This window comes from Cryptosporidium parvum, chromosome 6 (genome assembly GCF_000165345.1).
Source record: "Cryptosporidium parvum Iowa II chromosome 6, whole genome shotgun sequence".
Taxonomy (NCBI): Eukaryota; Apicomplexa; class Conoidasida; order Eucoccidiorida; family Cryptosporidiidae; genus Cryptosporidium; species Cryptosporidium parvum.
Genome location: NC_006985.1, coordinates 636157 through 652216, shown reverse-complemented (window position 1 = coordinate 652216; position 16060 = coordinate 636157). Strand labels below are relative to the sequence as shown.

Genomic DNA, 16060 nt, shown 5'->3' with positions numbered 1-16060 from the left:
GCAAATCTAATAATTCTTACCTTCTTTTGATCTATTGATTCCCCAAGATATAGCTTCAAGTAATAGACCAGATACTTTTTCCTATTAAATAAATCAAGAGTATCATTAAACTGTAATTTACTCTCCTTAATAAATTAGGACTTCGTTTACATTTTAATATTGCTATTGACTTATGACTCCTTATGAGAACTTTGGCGCCTTTTCTTGCCATATATTTAAGGTACATGGGGAAATGTGTAAATAAAAATTAGTGAAAATGAACTCCGATAGAAAGAAAGTATTGTTAATGGGACGAGCAGGAGCAGGTAAAACTTCTATGAGGAGTATAATCTTTGCGAATTATCTTCCAAAAGATACAAGTAGATTAACAGCAACAAATAATATAGAGCATTCACACTTAAGGTTCTTTGGGAATATGGTGTTAAGTCTTTGGGATTGTGGAGGCCAAGTAAGTTTTTGAAGATTAATTACAAGGTAGTTTTTCTTATTAGCTGTTTTTTAGGATATTTTTATGGAGAATTATTTTGAGAGTCAAAGAGAACATATATTTAGAAGCACAGAAGTATTAATTTATGTATTAGAAGTTCGAAAGGACTACTCTTCCAAGCACGCAACAAAAGACATTGAACAAGATTTTGCTTATTTTAAAAGCACAGTGGAGAATTTGAAGCTTCTTTCACCTAAATCCCATTTATTTTGTTTAGTTCACAAGATGGATAAGCTTTCAGCAATAGAGAGGGAATCTGCTATAAACTATTATGAAAGAGAAATAGGAAGGGTTGCATCTAACATGAATTACAGAGTTTTTCCAACAACGATTTGGGATGAAACTCTTTTTGCAGCTTGGAGCGAAATTGTATATGCATTGATACCAAATGTAGGACTCTTGGAGAAAAATCTCAAGATTTTAGCGGAATCTTGTAATGCTGTGGAATTAGTTCTCTTCGAGAAGTCTACATTTCTTGTGATTTCCCATGCTGAGAATTCGAATACTTTAGATTCAAAGCATCACAGATCACGTTTTGAAAGAATTTCCAATATTTGTAAGCAATTTAAGCTAACTTGCGCAAAGTCACAGACCAATTTTGTTGGTATAAACTTGGAAACCCCTAATTTCTCTAGTATAATCAAAAGATTCACTCAAAATTCATATATATTAGTAGTAATCAACGATAAAAGTAAGTTAATAAATAACCAAGTTACTATAAAATATCATCTAATTAATGTTAAATTAGGCGTAACCTCTGCATCTGCCTTATATAATATAGAACATGCCAGAGATCACTTTGAAACTATTATTGCTTCTCATTTAAACAGTGAAATTAACAAGTGATTAGGTTGACTAGCATTGGTAGAATCTCCAAACGGTTAATGCTTTGTATTTATTTTCTAACCTTTTTTTGGATATCAGCTTTAACTAAACTTTTGCTAAGTTCAGAGACAAGTGTATTTGAGTCTTTTTCATTCTTTATTACGACTCTCGACTTCCTCTTTTTTCCATCTGTTGCCCTAACCAAGTGATAATGTTTATCCGTGTTATCCTTGGTCTTTTCCTCCTCAATTGCTTTGCGTTTTTTCTTGCATCCCTTAATTTCAGGATAATCTAAAGTGATAAATGAATTTATAAGTTAACTTTATCGCTTAAAGCTAAAAATGTTAACAACTTACATCTCTTTATTGTGATCCTTACAGGTTTCTTATTCTTCTCATCTCTGAGAATTGAGTTCAATTCATTAATGAACCCACTCACATCAAACTCTTTCATTTTGCCATATAATTCTTATTTATATTTTTCTTAGTTTCGGCCCTAATAATATTTTTCGAATTTCCTCCTTAGTCATTTTTGAGTTGGCGCCAAAAATTATGCACTAATTTTTTTTGTTATTAAGAAAGAAAAAGGGTAATAAAAGAGATAATTGAAGGAATTATAACATTTTTATAAGAAAATAATCACACAGAAAGTTGTATTTGCAATCTGTAGATTTTATGTTGAAATTTGAAGTTTCAGAAAGATGGAAACTATAAAATAAATATTCAAAATTAATATGTCAATTATTAAGAATTTTATCATTCCATAACAATCTAAATAGAAAATATTTAAAATAATTATTTATTCCCGTTTCGAAATCAAAAATTTATTAAATCAAAACTGAAAAAAAAAAATCTCACCTTCCCGCCTAAATTAATAAAGAGTCATGTTGTGGGATTATTAATTGTAGCTGGGATTGTTGGACAAATCTTATCTCAGAAACAGAAAAAGCTCAACATGTCTGAGAACTCAGCAAAAGAGAGATATTTGGACTTGATTTGGTAAGTTAGGTTGTATTATGAATGTTACAATCTCAATTAAAAAGAAGTTCAAACTAATTACCTTTATATTATAGTGTGGATGGCGTGAAATTTCAACTAAAACCAGTCTTGGCTGAATATATTACTAATATTAAAGATGAGTTATTTGAAGCGGGAAGCATGAAATTTAACTACATTAACTCAAGTCAAATGAAGAAGGTTATTGAGTATTTAGAGTACAAACATCAATATTCATCTAAACAGAAAGAGCCACGGGAATTTCAGATTGAGGATTCGCAAGCAATAGACCTACTCATTATTGCAGACAAACTCGGAATCTGATTCATTTTTGTAATTCCTTTTCAAATAAGTCGATTAGTGTTTTGTGTTTAAAGCTAGTAATCCCTTTGAATTTGGATTATAAAAGTATGTAATTGTTAAGTGATTCTAAATTTACAATTGTTTACTATTTCCTCATTCATTACATCTAAATTTATTTTATTTTTTTCATTAATTAGAAATTCACAATTTTTTTTTTTATTAACAAATTTCCCGCCACAATGTAAATTGAGGGTGTGTAGGTTGAATTCTGAATTTTAATCACACTTGGACGGCATGTAGCCGAAAGTCAAGTTTTACATGAATGTTAGAAAATAAAGATTTATTTTATTAGGAAAAAAAAAGGTTAGGATTTCAAAGGAGGAAAGTAGGAAAAATAATAGGTTTGGCCAATGTTTTAAAGGTTCGGATAATAGGAGGTAAAGTTTGACTGAACAGTGTTTTAAGGGGAACTTACCTAGAAACTCTGTAAAGTATTATTAGAGAGCCACCTCAAAAAACAACTGGGCTATATTAATTATTTCTATAAAATCAAAGGCTACCTCCTCATTGAAGAATTGTAGTAGCATTATGGGAGAAAACGAGAATTTAGGAAATATAGAAAATGTATCCGGAACTTCAGGAACAACAGGTAATGAGCATGGTTCAGGTTCTGGAGTCCATGTATATTGCAGAGTTAGACCTCCAAATGAAGCAGAAAAGACCCATGGAAATGGCTTGCTGTGTGTAAATGTGAGATCTGAACAATGTATAGAGATTAGCTCATCAGAATCAAAAAGTGATAGTGAAACAAAAGAAAGGACTTTCTATTTAGATCATATTTTTCCTATGGATACTAATCAAAGTTATGTTTATAAGACTGCTGCAAAACCAATTGTAGATCAACTATTTAAAGGTATTAATGGAACAGTTTTAGCTTATGGACAGACTTCTAGTGGTAAGACATTTACAATGGAAGGTATAATTGGAGACAATGAGAAGATGGGAGTTATTCCTCGTATGGTTCATGATGTATTTGAAACCATTAGTAATGCTGAGGAACATATTGAGTTTCAACTAAAAGTTTCTATTTGCGAGGTTTATATGGAAAGAATTAGAGATCTATTAGACACAAGTGGGACAAAAAGTAATCTGAGAATACATGAAGATAAGATACATGGTATTTACGTAAAGGACTTAAGTGAATACTTTGTGACTTCTCCAGAGGAAGTTTTTGAGTTAATGGCTCTTGGACATAAGCATAGAGCTGTGGCATCTACAAATATGAATTCATATTCGTCAAGATCTCATTTGATTTTTATGTTACAACTTCAGCAAAAGAATGTATTTGATTCTAGTATTAAAGTTGGAAAACTTTTCCTTGTTGATCTTGCAGGATCGGAAAAAATTAGTAAAACTGGAGCAGAAGGATTAACTTTGGATGAAGCTAAAACCATTAACAAATCTTTAAGTTGCTTGGGAAATGTTATCAATGCTCTAACAGATAATACAAAAAACTTTATTCCTTATCGTGATTCGAAATTAACAAGAATTCTTCAGAATTCCCTTGGTGGGAACTCTCTTACAGCTTTAATTGTTACTTGTTCTCCAAGTATTGTAAATGAATCTGAGACTATTGGTACTTTAAGATTTGGAATCAGAGCTAAAATGGTTAAGAATGCTCCTAAAGTCAACCAACAATACTCTGTTGAACAATTACAAGTTCTTCTTAACTCAGCACAAAGAAAATTGGCAGAGAGAAACAATTATATTCAAACTCTCGAAGAGTTAGTTAAAAAGCTTGGAGGTGAACTTCCTGAAAATAAACCATCTGGAGATAAAGGAGGTAGTATTATACTTAATTCTTCTTTGAATATTGGAGAAAGGAAAGAGCTTCAGGAAGGAATCATTCCTGGATCTGAAAAGACCACTTTAAATATGAGAACTTTAGATAATGATGAATTGGATGAGTTGGAGGAAGCCAAACAACAACTTAAAGAAAACAGCGAAAAGATTACTCAATTAAAGCAAGAGATTTCAGAAAAAGAAAATAATCTCAAGTTAATGTCTGAAGAAAAGGAAAATTTGAATATCAAACTTTCCGATTTAATCCAAGAGTTAAGTCAAACAAAATATCAACAGCAGGACCAAGCCGAAACTGTTGAACATCTTCAACTCAAAAATAAGTCTTTAATAGGAGAACTTGAGCAATCACAGATTCATATTCACGACTTAGAAGCCAGAATTGAAGAATATAAGTCAGAGGAGTCACAAAGAAGAAATGAAGAAAAGGAAAATGAATCTAACAAAGCTTTTCAAAGTCTTTCTAGTGAAATACAACAACTTAGAGAATACTTACTTGCAATTAGAAGCAATACAGACCCAAAAGAAGATGCAGCTTGGAGCTCTGAACATAAAGCATTATTAGAAACTATTGAAGATAATGTTGCTAGAATTGCTAATTTAGAGCTCCAATTAAAGGAAAGCAATAAAGGTGCTAAAAAGTTAGATATTAATGACCAAGATACTAAAAGTATGCTTGAAAGAATGTCTCAACTAGATACAAATATGGAACAACTTGGAAAGCTTTACCAAAAGATGGTTGAACAGAATTCAAACCTAAAATCACAAAGTCAACTAAATGAGAGAAGGTTGTTGAGGAAGGAAGAAAGAATTGAACAGCTTGAAAGATCACTAATCAATGCAAAAACAAAGTATACAAAGTTACTAATGCAATGTAACTCATTAACCAAAACTATTGAAAATATCTCCAAACTAAAGCCTATTTTTGCTAAATTAGCTCCTCCTAATATTGTTAAAGGAATCCAAGGAGGAGGAGGAAAGTCCTCCCTAGTAAAGGCTTAGACATTTAAATAATTTGTTGTTCGAGTAATATTTCCAATTAGAAAAGGAAAATTACATAATGCATTAAAAAAAGTCTTATGATAATGAATTGTAATATAATAAGTTCTTTAACCTGTTTCTTGAATTGAAATATTTACTCCTCATTTTCATATTCCTCCGACTCCATTTCCAATTCTTCATCAAAGTCATAATTGACATATTTCCAGGATTTTAGGGTTTCCTTTGCAAGAATTGATGCATCAGAGTCTTTGATTTGCATATTAGTAAATGATCCCAAAACTTCTTCTTCAATTAAAGCCTGTTCAAGTTCGCTATTACTTTTTTCCTCTAAATGATAAATATCTAATTTTTGCTTATCTTTAAAATTCTCCGATTCTTCATCCTTATCTTTGCCATTAATAAGATTCTTTCCATTTTGAACCTCGTCCTCATCACTATCCAAATTATATTTAACTCTAATCTCACTGAGAATTAGTTCATTCTGATCGTTTTTTTCTGGATCCAGAGTACTATGAATTGATTCTCTTCTTCTTCCAAGAATATCATCAATTGGGATTGTTCTAGTGATGGGAACTGGAGTACCCCAACTTGTCGCAATTGAACTAAATGTAGGACACGAACTTAATCTCCCAGTTATATCAGAACGAGGAATGGATAATCTTTGACTTTGATTTCCCAACAAATTCGTTCCTCTAACTCTATTAATTGAACCAGAACGACCTGGATTTCCATTTCCAATAATTGATCCTAAAGAAGTGATAGCTGTAGATGCAGGAAGACATCTAACTCCCATGACAAACCCAGAAGCAACAAGACTTGGACTTTCCACATGGTTTTGTTCTGAACTTGGAGAAATATCAAAAGAGTTTCCTTCATCAAGATAAGTTCTATCTTCATCGTTATCATCATGTTCGAAGTTTCTTTCGGTGCTTGAATTTTCGTTAGAATAGCTAAAAGAGGGCCTGTTTACTCTACTAATATGTCCAGCATCATTTCTAAGTGTCTGATGATTGAAGGCAATGGAAGGTTGCTGGGAAATGATTTGGGATTGCTTTTCTTGCATTGCATTGATAATATTATCAATAGAAGTTCTCCATGGTGGCCTATGCTTACTTTTGTAACTATTTTTAAATAGAGGAGAATTCTCATCAAAATTCTCCCAAACCAGATCCAATTGATTTGTCTCATAAAGCTCTTCCAGAGGCTCCAAATTTTTACCAAGAAAGAAACTTTTTTCTTTCTGAGAAACAGAGTCAATAATGAGCTGGAATGTACTTTCTGTTAGACAGGAGGAGCTTAAAAAGAATGCAAAAGATGGAGACTTGTATAATATAGCATCCTCAACCATCCTACTACAGCTAGAGTCATCCAGAACTTGGTGAGACATCTCTTCCAGAAGATCTATAGAAGATTCGTAAAGTGAAGATTTGATATTTTCGGATCCTCGTCCAGCTTCTCTTCCTTTACATAAATGTGAAGTAGCAAGAATGGAAACAAAGGGAAAGGTTGGCCTTCTACAAGTTTTCTCAAAAGTCTTCAGAGGGAGTAAAACTGATTTCATGAATTTTCCATACATTTCCTTCCCTGCATTATTACTAAAGTAACCTGACCAGTCTCCTAAACAAAATTTTCTTTCAAGTCCTAATAGGGTTGAGTAAAGGTGTTCAGAGAATTCTTTATGAGATAAAACATCAAAAATATGTTCAGGTTGAACACTAATTATAATTTCTCCACTTCCAGAGTCTCTTTCAGAGTCAAATTGGTAAATTCTTTGTCCATATACCAAGTCAACACCAAAAACCATTCTTTTAGAAGAAAACATGTCATATATAGAGGAGAAAGGTTTTTTTGGGTCTTCAAGATCATTTTCCAGATTTCCAAGAGAAATAGCTGAAAGTTCAACATTTAAAAATGGTTCCCCATTAGTGTCTTTGATAATTCTGGTTTTATAGCTTACAGGATAAAGCTTCCTAAAGTTAAACAAAATCCTCATGACAATTCTCGGATCCAATGGAATAAGAGTTGAAGTATCGTTCTCTTTAGAATTATTTCTGCCCATTAATAACCAAGATAGCCACAAATCTGGGTTTGAGTTCATCCATGTTTGGTGTTCAAGCGTATTCAGTTCCTTAATGCATCCCAAAGTTGCCTTTTGGATACTTCTGTAGAAGGAAAGACCTTCTTTATTAACTAAAGAAAGTTTTTGGGATGTTTTAAAGCTGAATAAAAATTCTAGAATGAGTTTTTGAATTTCTGGGAAGTTAGAAATACAAGTTTTAGAGAACCAGCTTTGTAGTTTATTTTCAAAAAAGTGACTTTCAATTTCGTACATTTTGATTTTCTCGTAAACAAGATCTGGAGTTGAACAACTTTTAGAGATAATTCATTTCTAATCAAAATTCTTCAAGAGCAAAATCTTATTCTTTTATTTCTCTGTTCTCTAAGAAATGAGGCACTCACAGTAAAAAATGTAAATGAATTTTAGCGCACAAAAGATCAAAAAAAATTCAACATTAAATACTGCAAATTAGAAAACATTGACATTTCTAGTAAAGGAATTTCTATTTGTTAATATCGATGAAATAGTCTAAAGCCCTCGAGCTAAAAATTCTTAACCTACTTCAATTTGCTCATGAATATCAATTTCTAATAAAGTAAGAACTTCAAAGTGAAATTTAAATATATAATTTTTAGAACAAGAAATAATCGGAAATTGTTCATCGGCTATTGAATTCAGATAATATTGTGAATTTGAAAACTAATACCTGTGTTTGACTAAAATTCGAGGATGGGACAGAATTTATCAAAATCTGGAGTAGTGGTGTGGGGTTCAACCGAATATGGACAGCATGGTTCTAAAGGCGAGGAAGTAAGTCCCGGGCCACATCTAGTTGATGGACTTAGACATCTAAGCAGCATATCAAAGGTAAGCTGTGGGTCAAATTACTCAGCAGCAATAACAAATTCTGGTGATTTAATCCTATGGGGATATGGAGGATGCGGCCAACTAGGTTTTGGTAATTTAGAGGATTGTTTGGTACCTAGAGTAAATCTAAGTCTTAAAAATGTTATTCAAGTTGCTTGCTCCGATAGACATACAGCAGCAATCTTGAGTAATGGTGAGCTTTATACTTGGGGTTGTAGTAAAAATGGCAAGCTTGGGCATGGACAATTTGAGTTAAGTATTTCAAATAATGTAGTCTCCCAACCAATGAAAGTTAAAGCTTTGGAAGGAGAGAAAGTAATACAGGTTTCATGCGGAAGTTACCATACAGGGTGTTTAACTGATGATAAAAAGGCATTAACTTGGGGTCTGGGGCTCCAAGGACGATTAGGCCATGGAGATACTCAAGATATATTTACTCCAAAGCTTATAGAAAGTTTGGCAGGGCTTCCAATTAAAGAGATATCATGTGGAGGACATCACACAGCAATTTTGCTTGTTACTGGAAAGTTATATATGTTCGGAGGAGGGGCTTTTGGAAAGCTTGGCTTTGGGTCAACTGACGACGTTTTGATTCCAAGACTATTAGAAGGACCTTTGGAAGATATTCAGATAACAAAGGTTTCTTTAGGAAGTCAACACTCAGCTGCTGTCACAAAGTGTGGCAAGGTATATACTTGGGGACAAGGAGGAAGACTTGGCCACATTTTTAATGGTCCAGAACACGACTTTTTGTCCCCAAAAAGACTTTCTAACCTCGAAAAAGCGTTTATTGTGGATATCTCATGCGGTAATTCCCATTCAGTAGCTCTTTCCGATGTTGGAGATATATATACTTGGGGTATGACAAAAAATATTGGACATGGAATTCAAGGAATACATCCAAATATGCCTTCTAAACACCCAATCTTACAAAACAAGAATATTGTTCAAGTTGTTTGCAGTAGCTCGCATTCTATTGCTTTATCTGATATTGGAGCCTTGGTTCAAAAATCTTCAGAAACCCGGAAACCACAGTCTTTAGCGGAGGATCAAGAGCCTAAAAAGGCAGATCAGTCTATAGAAGAGTTCAAGACAGGTCTAGATAGCCTAATTCGCAGGAAAATTCTGCAAGGAATTAAAGATAAGCTTAAAGCAGGAGGTGATAGGGAGAAGATTGAATATCTAATGGATGAGTTGGAGAAAAGTGAGGAACAAAACGCTGTTTTAGTTAGCTTATTAGACGTTTCTGTTCGTAAATTGGAAATTCTGAGGAAAGAAAATGAAGAACTGAGGAGCAAGCTTGAGCTAACTAGGACAACCAATTAATTAGAAAAATCAAATGGTGTTGATAATCTTGTTAGTTATACCTTTCTGTTATTTATAAATTACAACTCCCTACCCCTCTAAATTTATATTTGCCCAAAATTATTCTTAATTGAACCATTGTTATCACTAATTAAACTCTTAAAAGTTTCAAGAGACCTAAAATTTTGCTTGTTCATAATTTTTTGGATAGACTTCCATTCCTGATGAACAGATTTATCTTTCCTCCTTTGTTTGTATTTATCGATATTTCTTTTTGATTTATCACGAGCCGAAGATGAATCTTCCATCTCTTTGTTTTGAGATCTAATACTTGAAGATTCTAACTCCTCATGATGAGTTTCGTAATGTGATACACCGTCAACTTCTAGGTAACATTCTGCATAAGAAGAAGAAGAATCTTCAAATTGAGGAAGTTTAAGGCTTTCAAAGCTCTTATCAGGAGCACTCATAGGACCTTTTCTTGACAACAATGAGTAGTCAATATTTCTCTTTCTATTTTTCGTCCTAGAAGCTAATCCGAAGCTTCTTTGAGCAGAATTTTGATCTTTTCTAGTTTGTATCACTTGAGATTGAATAGACGATTGAACATTAGTGTTATGCAATGCTTCTTCTTTAAAATCGTAAACATTCTCAATAAACTCATCTAAATCTGGAGTTAAAGATCTTTCTAGAGATCTAGTTCGTGTTCTTTTATGCTCTTTATGGTCAAAAATGCTCCCAACACCTTCAAAAATATCTTCTTCAGTTTCGGTATTAACCTTTGTTTCTTTATCATCACTAGGAACCGTAATTTCAGGGCTATGCACTATCTTATGAGCTGAATTTAGCCCATTTATCTCATTAACTGGGGTTCCCAAATTAATGAAAGTTCCTTCTCCTCCAGAATAATGGTATTTTAATGCTTCTTGAAGAAGCAATAGAGTCTCCTCATCTACTGAAGAGAATAGCATTCTGTTATCTTTTGTTTCAGATGATAAAGTGTTTGATTCTGTAACTACAGTTGGAACTGAGCAAGAACTCGAGCATAAGTCATAACTATAAAATATCGATAAACCTTCTTTTGCAAAATGATTAGAATCTCTCCCATACAAGTGATTATCACTTTTTAAAGCTTCAATTATTTTTTTGGAACAGTCAGAAACTCCTTCAAACCAAGTTCTACTGTCCATATTTAAATTTAATTTCTAAACGCACTTTGTTTCAAAATTTGTGGACAATATATTGCAACACACTTTTTTCTTGGATTTGGGGTTGAAGACAATCGAGGTGAATCGTTAATCAACAGCTTTTTAAATTCCTTTTGATGAGAAGAGAGTTGAACATCCCTGGCGTATCTATCAACTACTCCCAAATGAGTATTATTTAATGACTTAATTTTTGAAACACAGGCGGGCTTTCCTATTGCCCTTTCGGAAAATGATTTGGGCCCAGATATAAACTTGCTATGTGGCTCTTTGCTCTTGGGGTGAAGCTTTTCAAAATGAGTTTCACCCTCAGAGATTTTATCTAGGTAATTCCCCTCGAAAAATGATTCGGGTTCGTCTCGGTATTTATTCTTAACGGATAGGAAAAATGGCGATTTTGCGACATAGTTGTCACTTTCACTGCTAGATCCATAATTAACAGGGAACTTTTTAATTGCCTTCTTCCTTAGTAGTGCATATGATGTATGATTAAAATGACCGACCTGGTCGGTTTTTATTTTAGAGCCTCTAACAGGAAACTTACTACTTTTTTCTTTTTGTTTTGCAATGGCTCTGTAAACTTTAAGGTTCTTAATGCTCTCAGCCTCAATTATTCCAATATCCTTGTTAATTATTGGGGTTTGATGCTCTCTTCTATAAAATAAAGAGTCATAATGTAAGTCATTGTAATAAAGCAATCGAATTGGCCTACTATTTGAATAATAATTCTTAATCTGGTCAAGGAAACTTGAATGCCTTGGCTCTATCTTACAAAGTAACTTATAAACAAATTCCTTGTTCTCATAGAAAATATTTTCTGACATAGTACCAGAAAAGCCTTCTAGTCTATGCTTCTCTAATAAGCTAGCATTCAGTTTACTATTTCTGACCTTTTCAAATATATATATTGGAATACGATACAGGTCACTTAGTGCTTGAACTTCAATATTATCAGCCCAGACCCCCAGTTTTCTCTTCTCTTGAATATATTTTTCAATTGAAGAATATTCATGTACAAATCCAGAAAATGATTCCTTGTTTAAATCTACGTAATCCATGCAGGCAGATCTAATTATTTCATGGTGTTCACTCTCCCCGTAAAGCTGGCTTCCTATAGACCTAAACAAACAGTTACCATCTCCTTCAATATTTTTCACTCTCACTTCATATGGAAGCAAGCATTCCTCTCTCATCTGCTGTTTCTAGTTTTTCTCATTACAACATTTCCTTTTGACAATTCTGCTTCTTTCGACATAAAAAGAAATAAGGCGGGTGAACTTTCCATATAGGCGCCAGGCAAAAAAGATTCATATGACAAAGAAAACGACAAGAAACAGGAAAAATGACATTGACAGTGGTAATAAGGAGATAGGTTGGAGACAAAAAACCCGTAAAATGGAATCTTAAATCATTAGCCAACTGAATATCATGTTTAAATGGTCGAAAGCTAACTTCGACTTAATATAAACTTACAATATCATTGACTAGGGTCTTCAAACTCAAATATAGCAAGCAATGTGAATTCAGAGGCGGAAGAAAATTTTTGGTGCAGATGTGTCCAAGTAAGTCCGACTTGTGGAAAGTAAGTTGCTGAGAAGATTTCTCAGTGTTTTCTTTAGTGCTCTCCATATAAGGCTACTGGGGGCATACAGAGTCAAAGATGTGGAAAACTAGGGGGTTCCTGGCTACATCAGTGAATTCTTGATATTTAAATATTTTTCAATAGAATGCTTAAAAGCTCACGCAAGCAAACAGGGGGAGTACATGCAATGCCCTAAAGTCAAAGGCTAATATTTCAATTTAAGTTGGAGAAAAGGCTTTATGTTTCTTGGCAAAAGTCTGAACATTGTGAACAGGGTTGGAGCATGATTGACTATTGTGTCCATAACTCATTTAAACATCTAAATTCACTTATCTGTTTAGTTTAATTATTGAGAGTTTAAGCTTTTTTTTAATTTAATTTATTTTAAAATGTGTATACTAGTATTTCGATTAATTAAGTCTTCTTTTCTTAAAAAAACATCATTAAGATGACATCCATTCAAACGAATTCAACTTAAATGAGTTAGTGTGAGCATTATAAGTGTACCAAAGAAACGTTTGCACAATAAAGAAAACAAAAATCTATTAAGAGCCTTATTTGAACCCATATACAGTTTCGTATTTTGGTCCAAAACTACTGGTAGTTGAAATGTATTAAGTTCACCACCAGCCGTGACTCATCGATCACTCTGCTTCTGTTTTAGTTCGTTTTCTCAGATCTACAACTGCTTCTTCCAAAAATTTCTCATAAAACTATTTGCTAGGAATCGGGGATTCTTCGTTTTTCTGTTTGTCAAGTTCCCGTTGTTCCCAATTAGTTTGACATTTGGCGGTCAGAGTCGGATCTATCATAATTCTTTTCATTATGTTCATTCATAAATTCTTTTTGAAAAAAGTTGGACTCATTTTGAGGAGTCTCAATCTTTCTATGATTGTTTCTACCTCTTTCAGGATTTTCGCAAGATGATTGGTTAAGACTTGTGCTTCTGTTCCTACTCACACTACAACTTACATTTCGGCTTCCAAATTCACTCATGCTTCTGCTTCTACTACGGATACGGTCTCTGCTCCTACTTCTGCTCCTACTTCTACCTATACTCCCACTTCGACTTCTGCTTCTACCTCGGCTGTAACTTCGTGCAGAATCTCTTTGTGGATAGTTTCTTTCATAAATCTCAGATCTGTAGTTGCCTCCTTCATTTCCGTTAGAATAACTTCTACCTCTTATATTATGTGAGCGTGGATAATCTTCCCGTCTAAAATCTTCATCCCGACGATAATTATACTGTTCCTTATATCTTTCATACCCCCTAGAAGGAGGTGGTGATCTAGACCTTGAACGATACGGTGGATGCCTATTGCCACCGTATGAACGTGACCCTTCTCTGTAGTCTCTTGGAGAAGGATAACGCCTATATGGATCTGATTTGTAATGGTTGTGAGGCCCATATCTATGGCCAGATAAGTGTCTACCTCCATTCCCATGGAACGATTCATACTCTCTATGTCTCATAGACTCTGGTGACTTTCTTCCTTCCTGAGCAAAAGTTACATTTATTGTTACCCCATCCAAGGTAGCACCATCCATCTTTTCTAAAGCAGCCCTGGCATCCTCCTCTTCCACATACTCGACAAACCCAAATCCTCTTGGCCTTCTCGATCTGTAATCCAACGGTAGATAAACGTCTCGGATAGCTCCGAATCGCTCAAACTCTCTCCTCACCAGAGAGGTAGGCGTATCAAACCTCAAAGACCTAATCAAGAGAGACCTTCGTGGATCACGATTTCCTCGGACTGGGTTAGCCATATTATTCTTAAGGCCTAGTAACAAAACTTTTTCACAAAGAACCTATTTAATTCTCTAAGGTGAGGGGGCCCAAGGCATGCCGCCAAATTTAAGCCTGGAATTTGAGACGCAGATGCACTAAGATCTTTTTTTTGCAAAAAATTGACAAGTATTCAGCATGGCTGGTTTAAATTTTCGAAGAATTCTCAAATTTAATATTTAATTAAACTAAAACCTCAAATCCCGAACTACTTGATAATTTGATTGGAGTTAAACCTTTCTAATTGTAACTATTGCTTAATCAATAGTTGTGCACCTATGTTTTTGTTACTGTATGCTATGATTTTCATTCTGAGGTTCCAGAATATCATTCTTTAGTTATAAAGCGCATTCCACATATACAAATCAACGTTAATAGAAGGACTATAAACCCCAGGATTACCCACATGAAAATTGAGTTGTTTCCTTGATTTGAACTCATGGCTTCGCTATATTCTGTTTCAGGTCTGCTATAATAACGTTTCTGCCACTCTCCAATAGCTTTAGTTTCTCTCATTGACCCTTGATATCTTCCTCCTTTTTGCAGTTTTGAAATTTTTCTATCAATTCGTCTTTGAGCTGCTGGAGAAAGGAATACATAGTTTATGTTCGAAACGTCGGATGGAGGATTAACAGTACTTGCAAGGTTGAATCTTTGTTGCCTAGCCATATACTGTACCTGAGGCATATTCACTTCTTCTTTGCTGATCTTTTTGCTCTGGGAGTGATTCCGAGAGCTTTCAATTTCAGAGCTTTCAATATTGGAATTGTAATCGTCCTCACCATCATCCTTTTCACTAAAATGTTTGTCACTTTTGACTTTATTTGATAATGCCTCTGGCTCATCGTCTTCATCTTCTGATTCTACTTGAGATGTATAGTTAGACTTTTCAGATTTGTTTAAAGGAATGGATTTGTTTAGGATCTCAGATGAATCTTTAACATCGGAGTAATCAGAATCAGAGTCTTTTGCTTCACTGCTTTTAATATCAGTGTATGCACTTTCGGAATAGCTATTATAGTTTCTTCTCAATCCTAAACCTTGCGAATAATTAATATTAAAGATCAGAAGAATTAATGCAAATAGTACTTCTAATCTCATTTCACAGCTCTATATGATTTACTCATTCCAATTAAAATTTACAAATTTTGGATTTTGGTTATTCCAATTTTAACTCAAGCTGCCTCTTAAATATACATAGAATTAAATGACTTTTGTGTGTAGATACAAATTTAATTCTACATTCACACCAGAAAAAAACTCGTAAAGAAAAAATCGTTCACATACTCACTTAAAGGTTATTTTAGTTATATATTCCATTGTTTAAGAAAGAAATACCAATCTTATGAAATAAATTATGTGAATTTAAAAAGCTTTAGTAGTTTGGTGAGCCCCCATGTTTTGAAGCTCTAAAGCAATAGTTCCAGTAAAGTTTAGAAGTTTTGTAGGGAAGATAACTCATAGCTTTCAGGATTTCAGTTTATTTGATCATACATTATTTGAGGCGTGCAATCGCCCAAAATTACATTATATACTCATAAAGTAATTAATAATAAACCACACCAGAGTCTTTAAAGCAAATGATGAAAGAAATCTCTGAGTGGTATTAACTACAAAGCTAACTTAGCTAGACCAACATGAATAGTACTTAAGCATTGTATAGCAAAAGCTACAAAATCATGAAATAGAAAGAAAATAATCCATTAATTGGCGGCGCCACATTTGCTATAATGGCGCCATATGTATTAGTCGAATTTTACCTGGATAAAAGGTTAAATCTAAGA

The 16060-nt window shown here is 33.7% G+C and overlaps 8 protein-coding genes across 8 annotated transcripts; 3 read left to right on the top strand and 5 right to left on the bottom strand.

Annotated features, from left to right (window-relative positions):
- Nucleotides 1–256: 256 nt before the first annotated feature.
- Nucleotides 257–1333, top strand: cgd6_2800 (t24f1.1 protein, putative; the record flags this gene model as incomplete). The annotated part of the gene is made up of 2 exons (XM_001388295.1): nt 257–448; nt 503–1333. Coding segments are annotated over 2 exons (1023 nt in total), but the record flags the coding sequence as incomplete, so codon positions are not given.
- A 1865-nt stretch (nt 1334–3198) lies between these two features.
- On the top strand, nt 3199–5472 carry cgd6_2790 (kinesin heavy chain, putative; the record flags this gene model as incomplete). Its single annotated transcript, XM_001388294.1, has 1 exon — nt 3199–5472. The coding sequence occupies one exon, from the start codon at nt 3199–3201 to the stop codon at nt 5470–5472; it is 2274 nt and encodes a 757-aa protein (XP_001388331.1).
- Nucleotides 5473–5605: 133 nt separating this feature from the next.
- Nucleotides 5606–7804, bottom strand: cgd6_2780 (hypothetical protein; the record flags this gene model as incomplete). Its single annotated transcript, XM_627628.1, has 1 exon — nt 5606–7804. The coding sequence occupies one exon, from the start codon at nt 7802–7804 to the stop codon at nt 5606–5608; it is 2199 nt and encodes a 732-aa protein (XP_627628.1).
- A 456-nt stretch (nt 7805–8260) lies between these two features.
- Nucleotides 8261–9724, top strand: cgd6_2770 (uvb-resistance protein uvr8, putative; the record flags this gene model as incomplete). Its single annotated transcript, XM_001388293.1, has 1 exon — nt 8261–9724. One exon carries the CDS (start codon nt 8261–8263, stop codon nt 9722–9724), a length of 1464 nt encoding a protein of 487 aa, XP_001388330.1.
- Nucleotides 9725–9807: 83 nt separating this feature from the next.
- Nucleotides 9808–10893, bottom strand: cgd6_2760 (hypothetical protein; the record flags this gene model as incomplete). The annotated part of the gene is made up of 1 exon (XM_627627.1): nt 9808–10893. One exon carries the CDS (start codon nt 10891–10893, stop codon nt 9808–9810), a length of 1086 nt encoding a protein of 361 aa, XP_627627.1.
- An 8-nt stretch (nt 10894–10901) lies between these two features.
- On the bottom strand, nt 10902–12101 carry cgd6_2750 (cysteine protease, putative; the record flags this gene model as incomplete). Its single annotated transcript, XM_001388292.1, has 1 exon — nt 10902–12101. The coding sequence occupies one exon, from the start codon at nt 12099–12101 to the stop codon at nt 10902–10904; it is 1200 nt and encodes a 399-aa protein (XP_001388329.1).
- A 1163-nt stretch (nt 12102–13264) lies between these two features.
- cgd6_2740 (RRM domain containing protein; T22E16.120 Sc35-like splicing factor) lies at nt 13265–14299 on the bottom strand (the record flags this gene model as incomplete). The annotated part of the gene is made up of 1 exon (XM_627626.1): nt 13265–14299. A coding segment is annotated over one exon (1035 nt), but the record flags the coding sequence as incomplete, so codon positions are not given.
- A 304-nt stretch (nt 14300–14603) lies between these two features.
- Nucleotides 14604–15377, bottom strand: cgd6_2730 (protein with signal peptide plus possible GPI signal or transmembrane domain at C-terminus; the record flags this gene model as incomplete). Its single annotated transcript, XM_627625.1, has 1 exon — nt 14604–15377. One exon carries the CDS (start codon nt 15375–15377, stop codon nt 14604–14606), a length of 774 nt encoding a protein of 257 aa, XP_627625.1.
- Nucleotides 15378–16060: the final 683 nt, after the last annotated feature.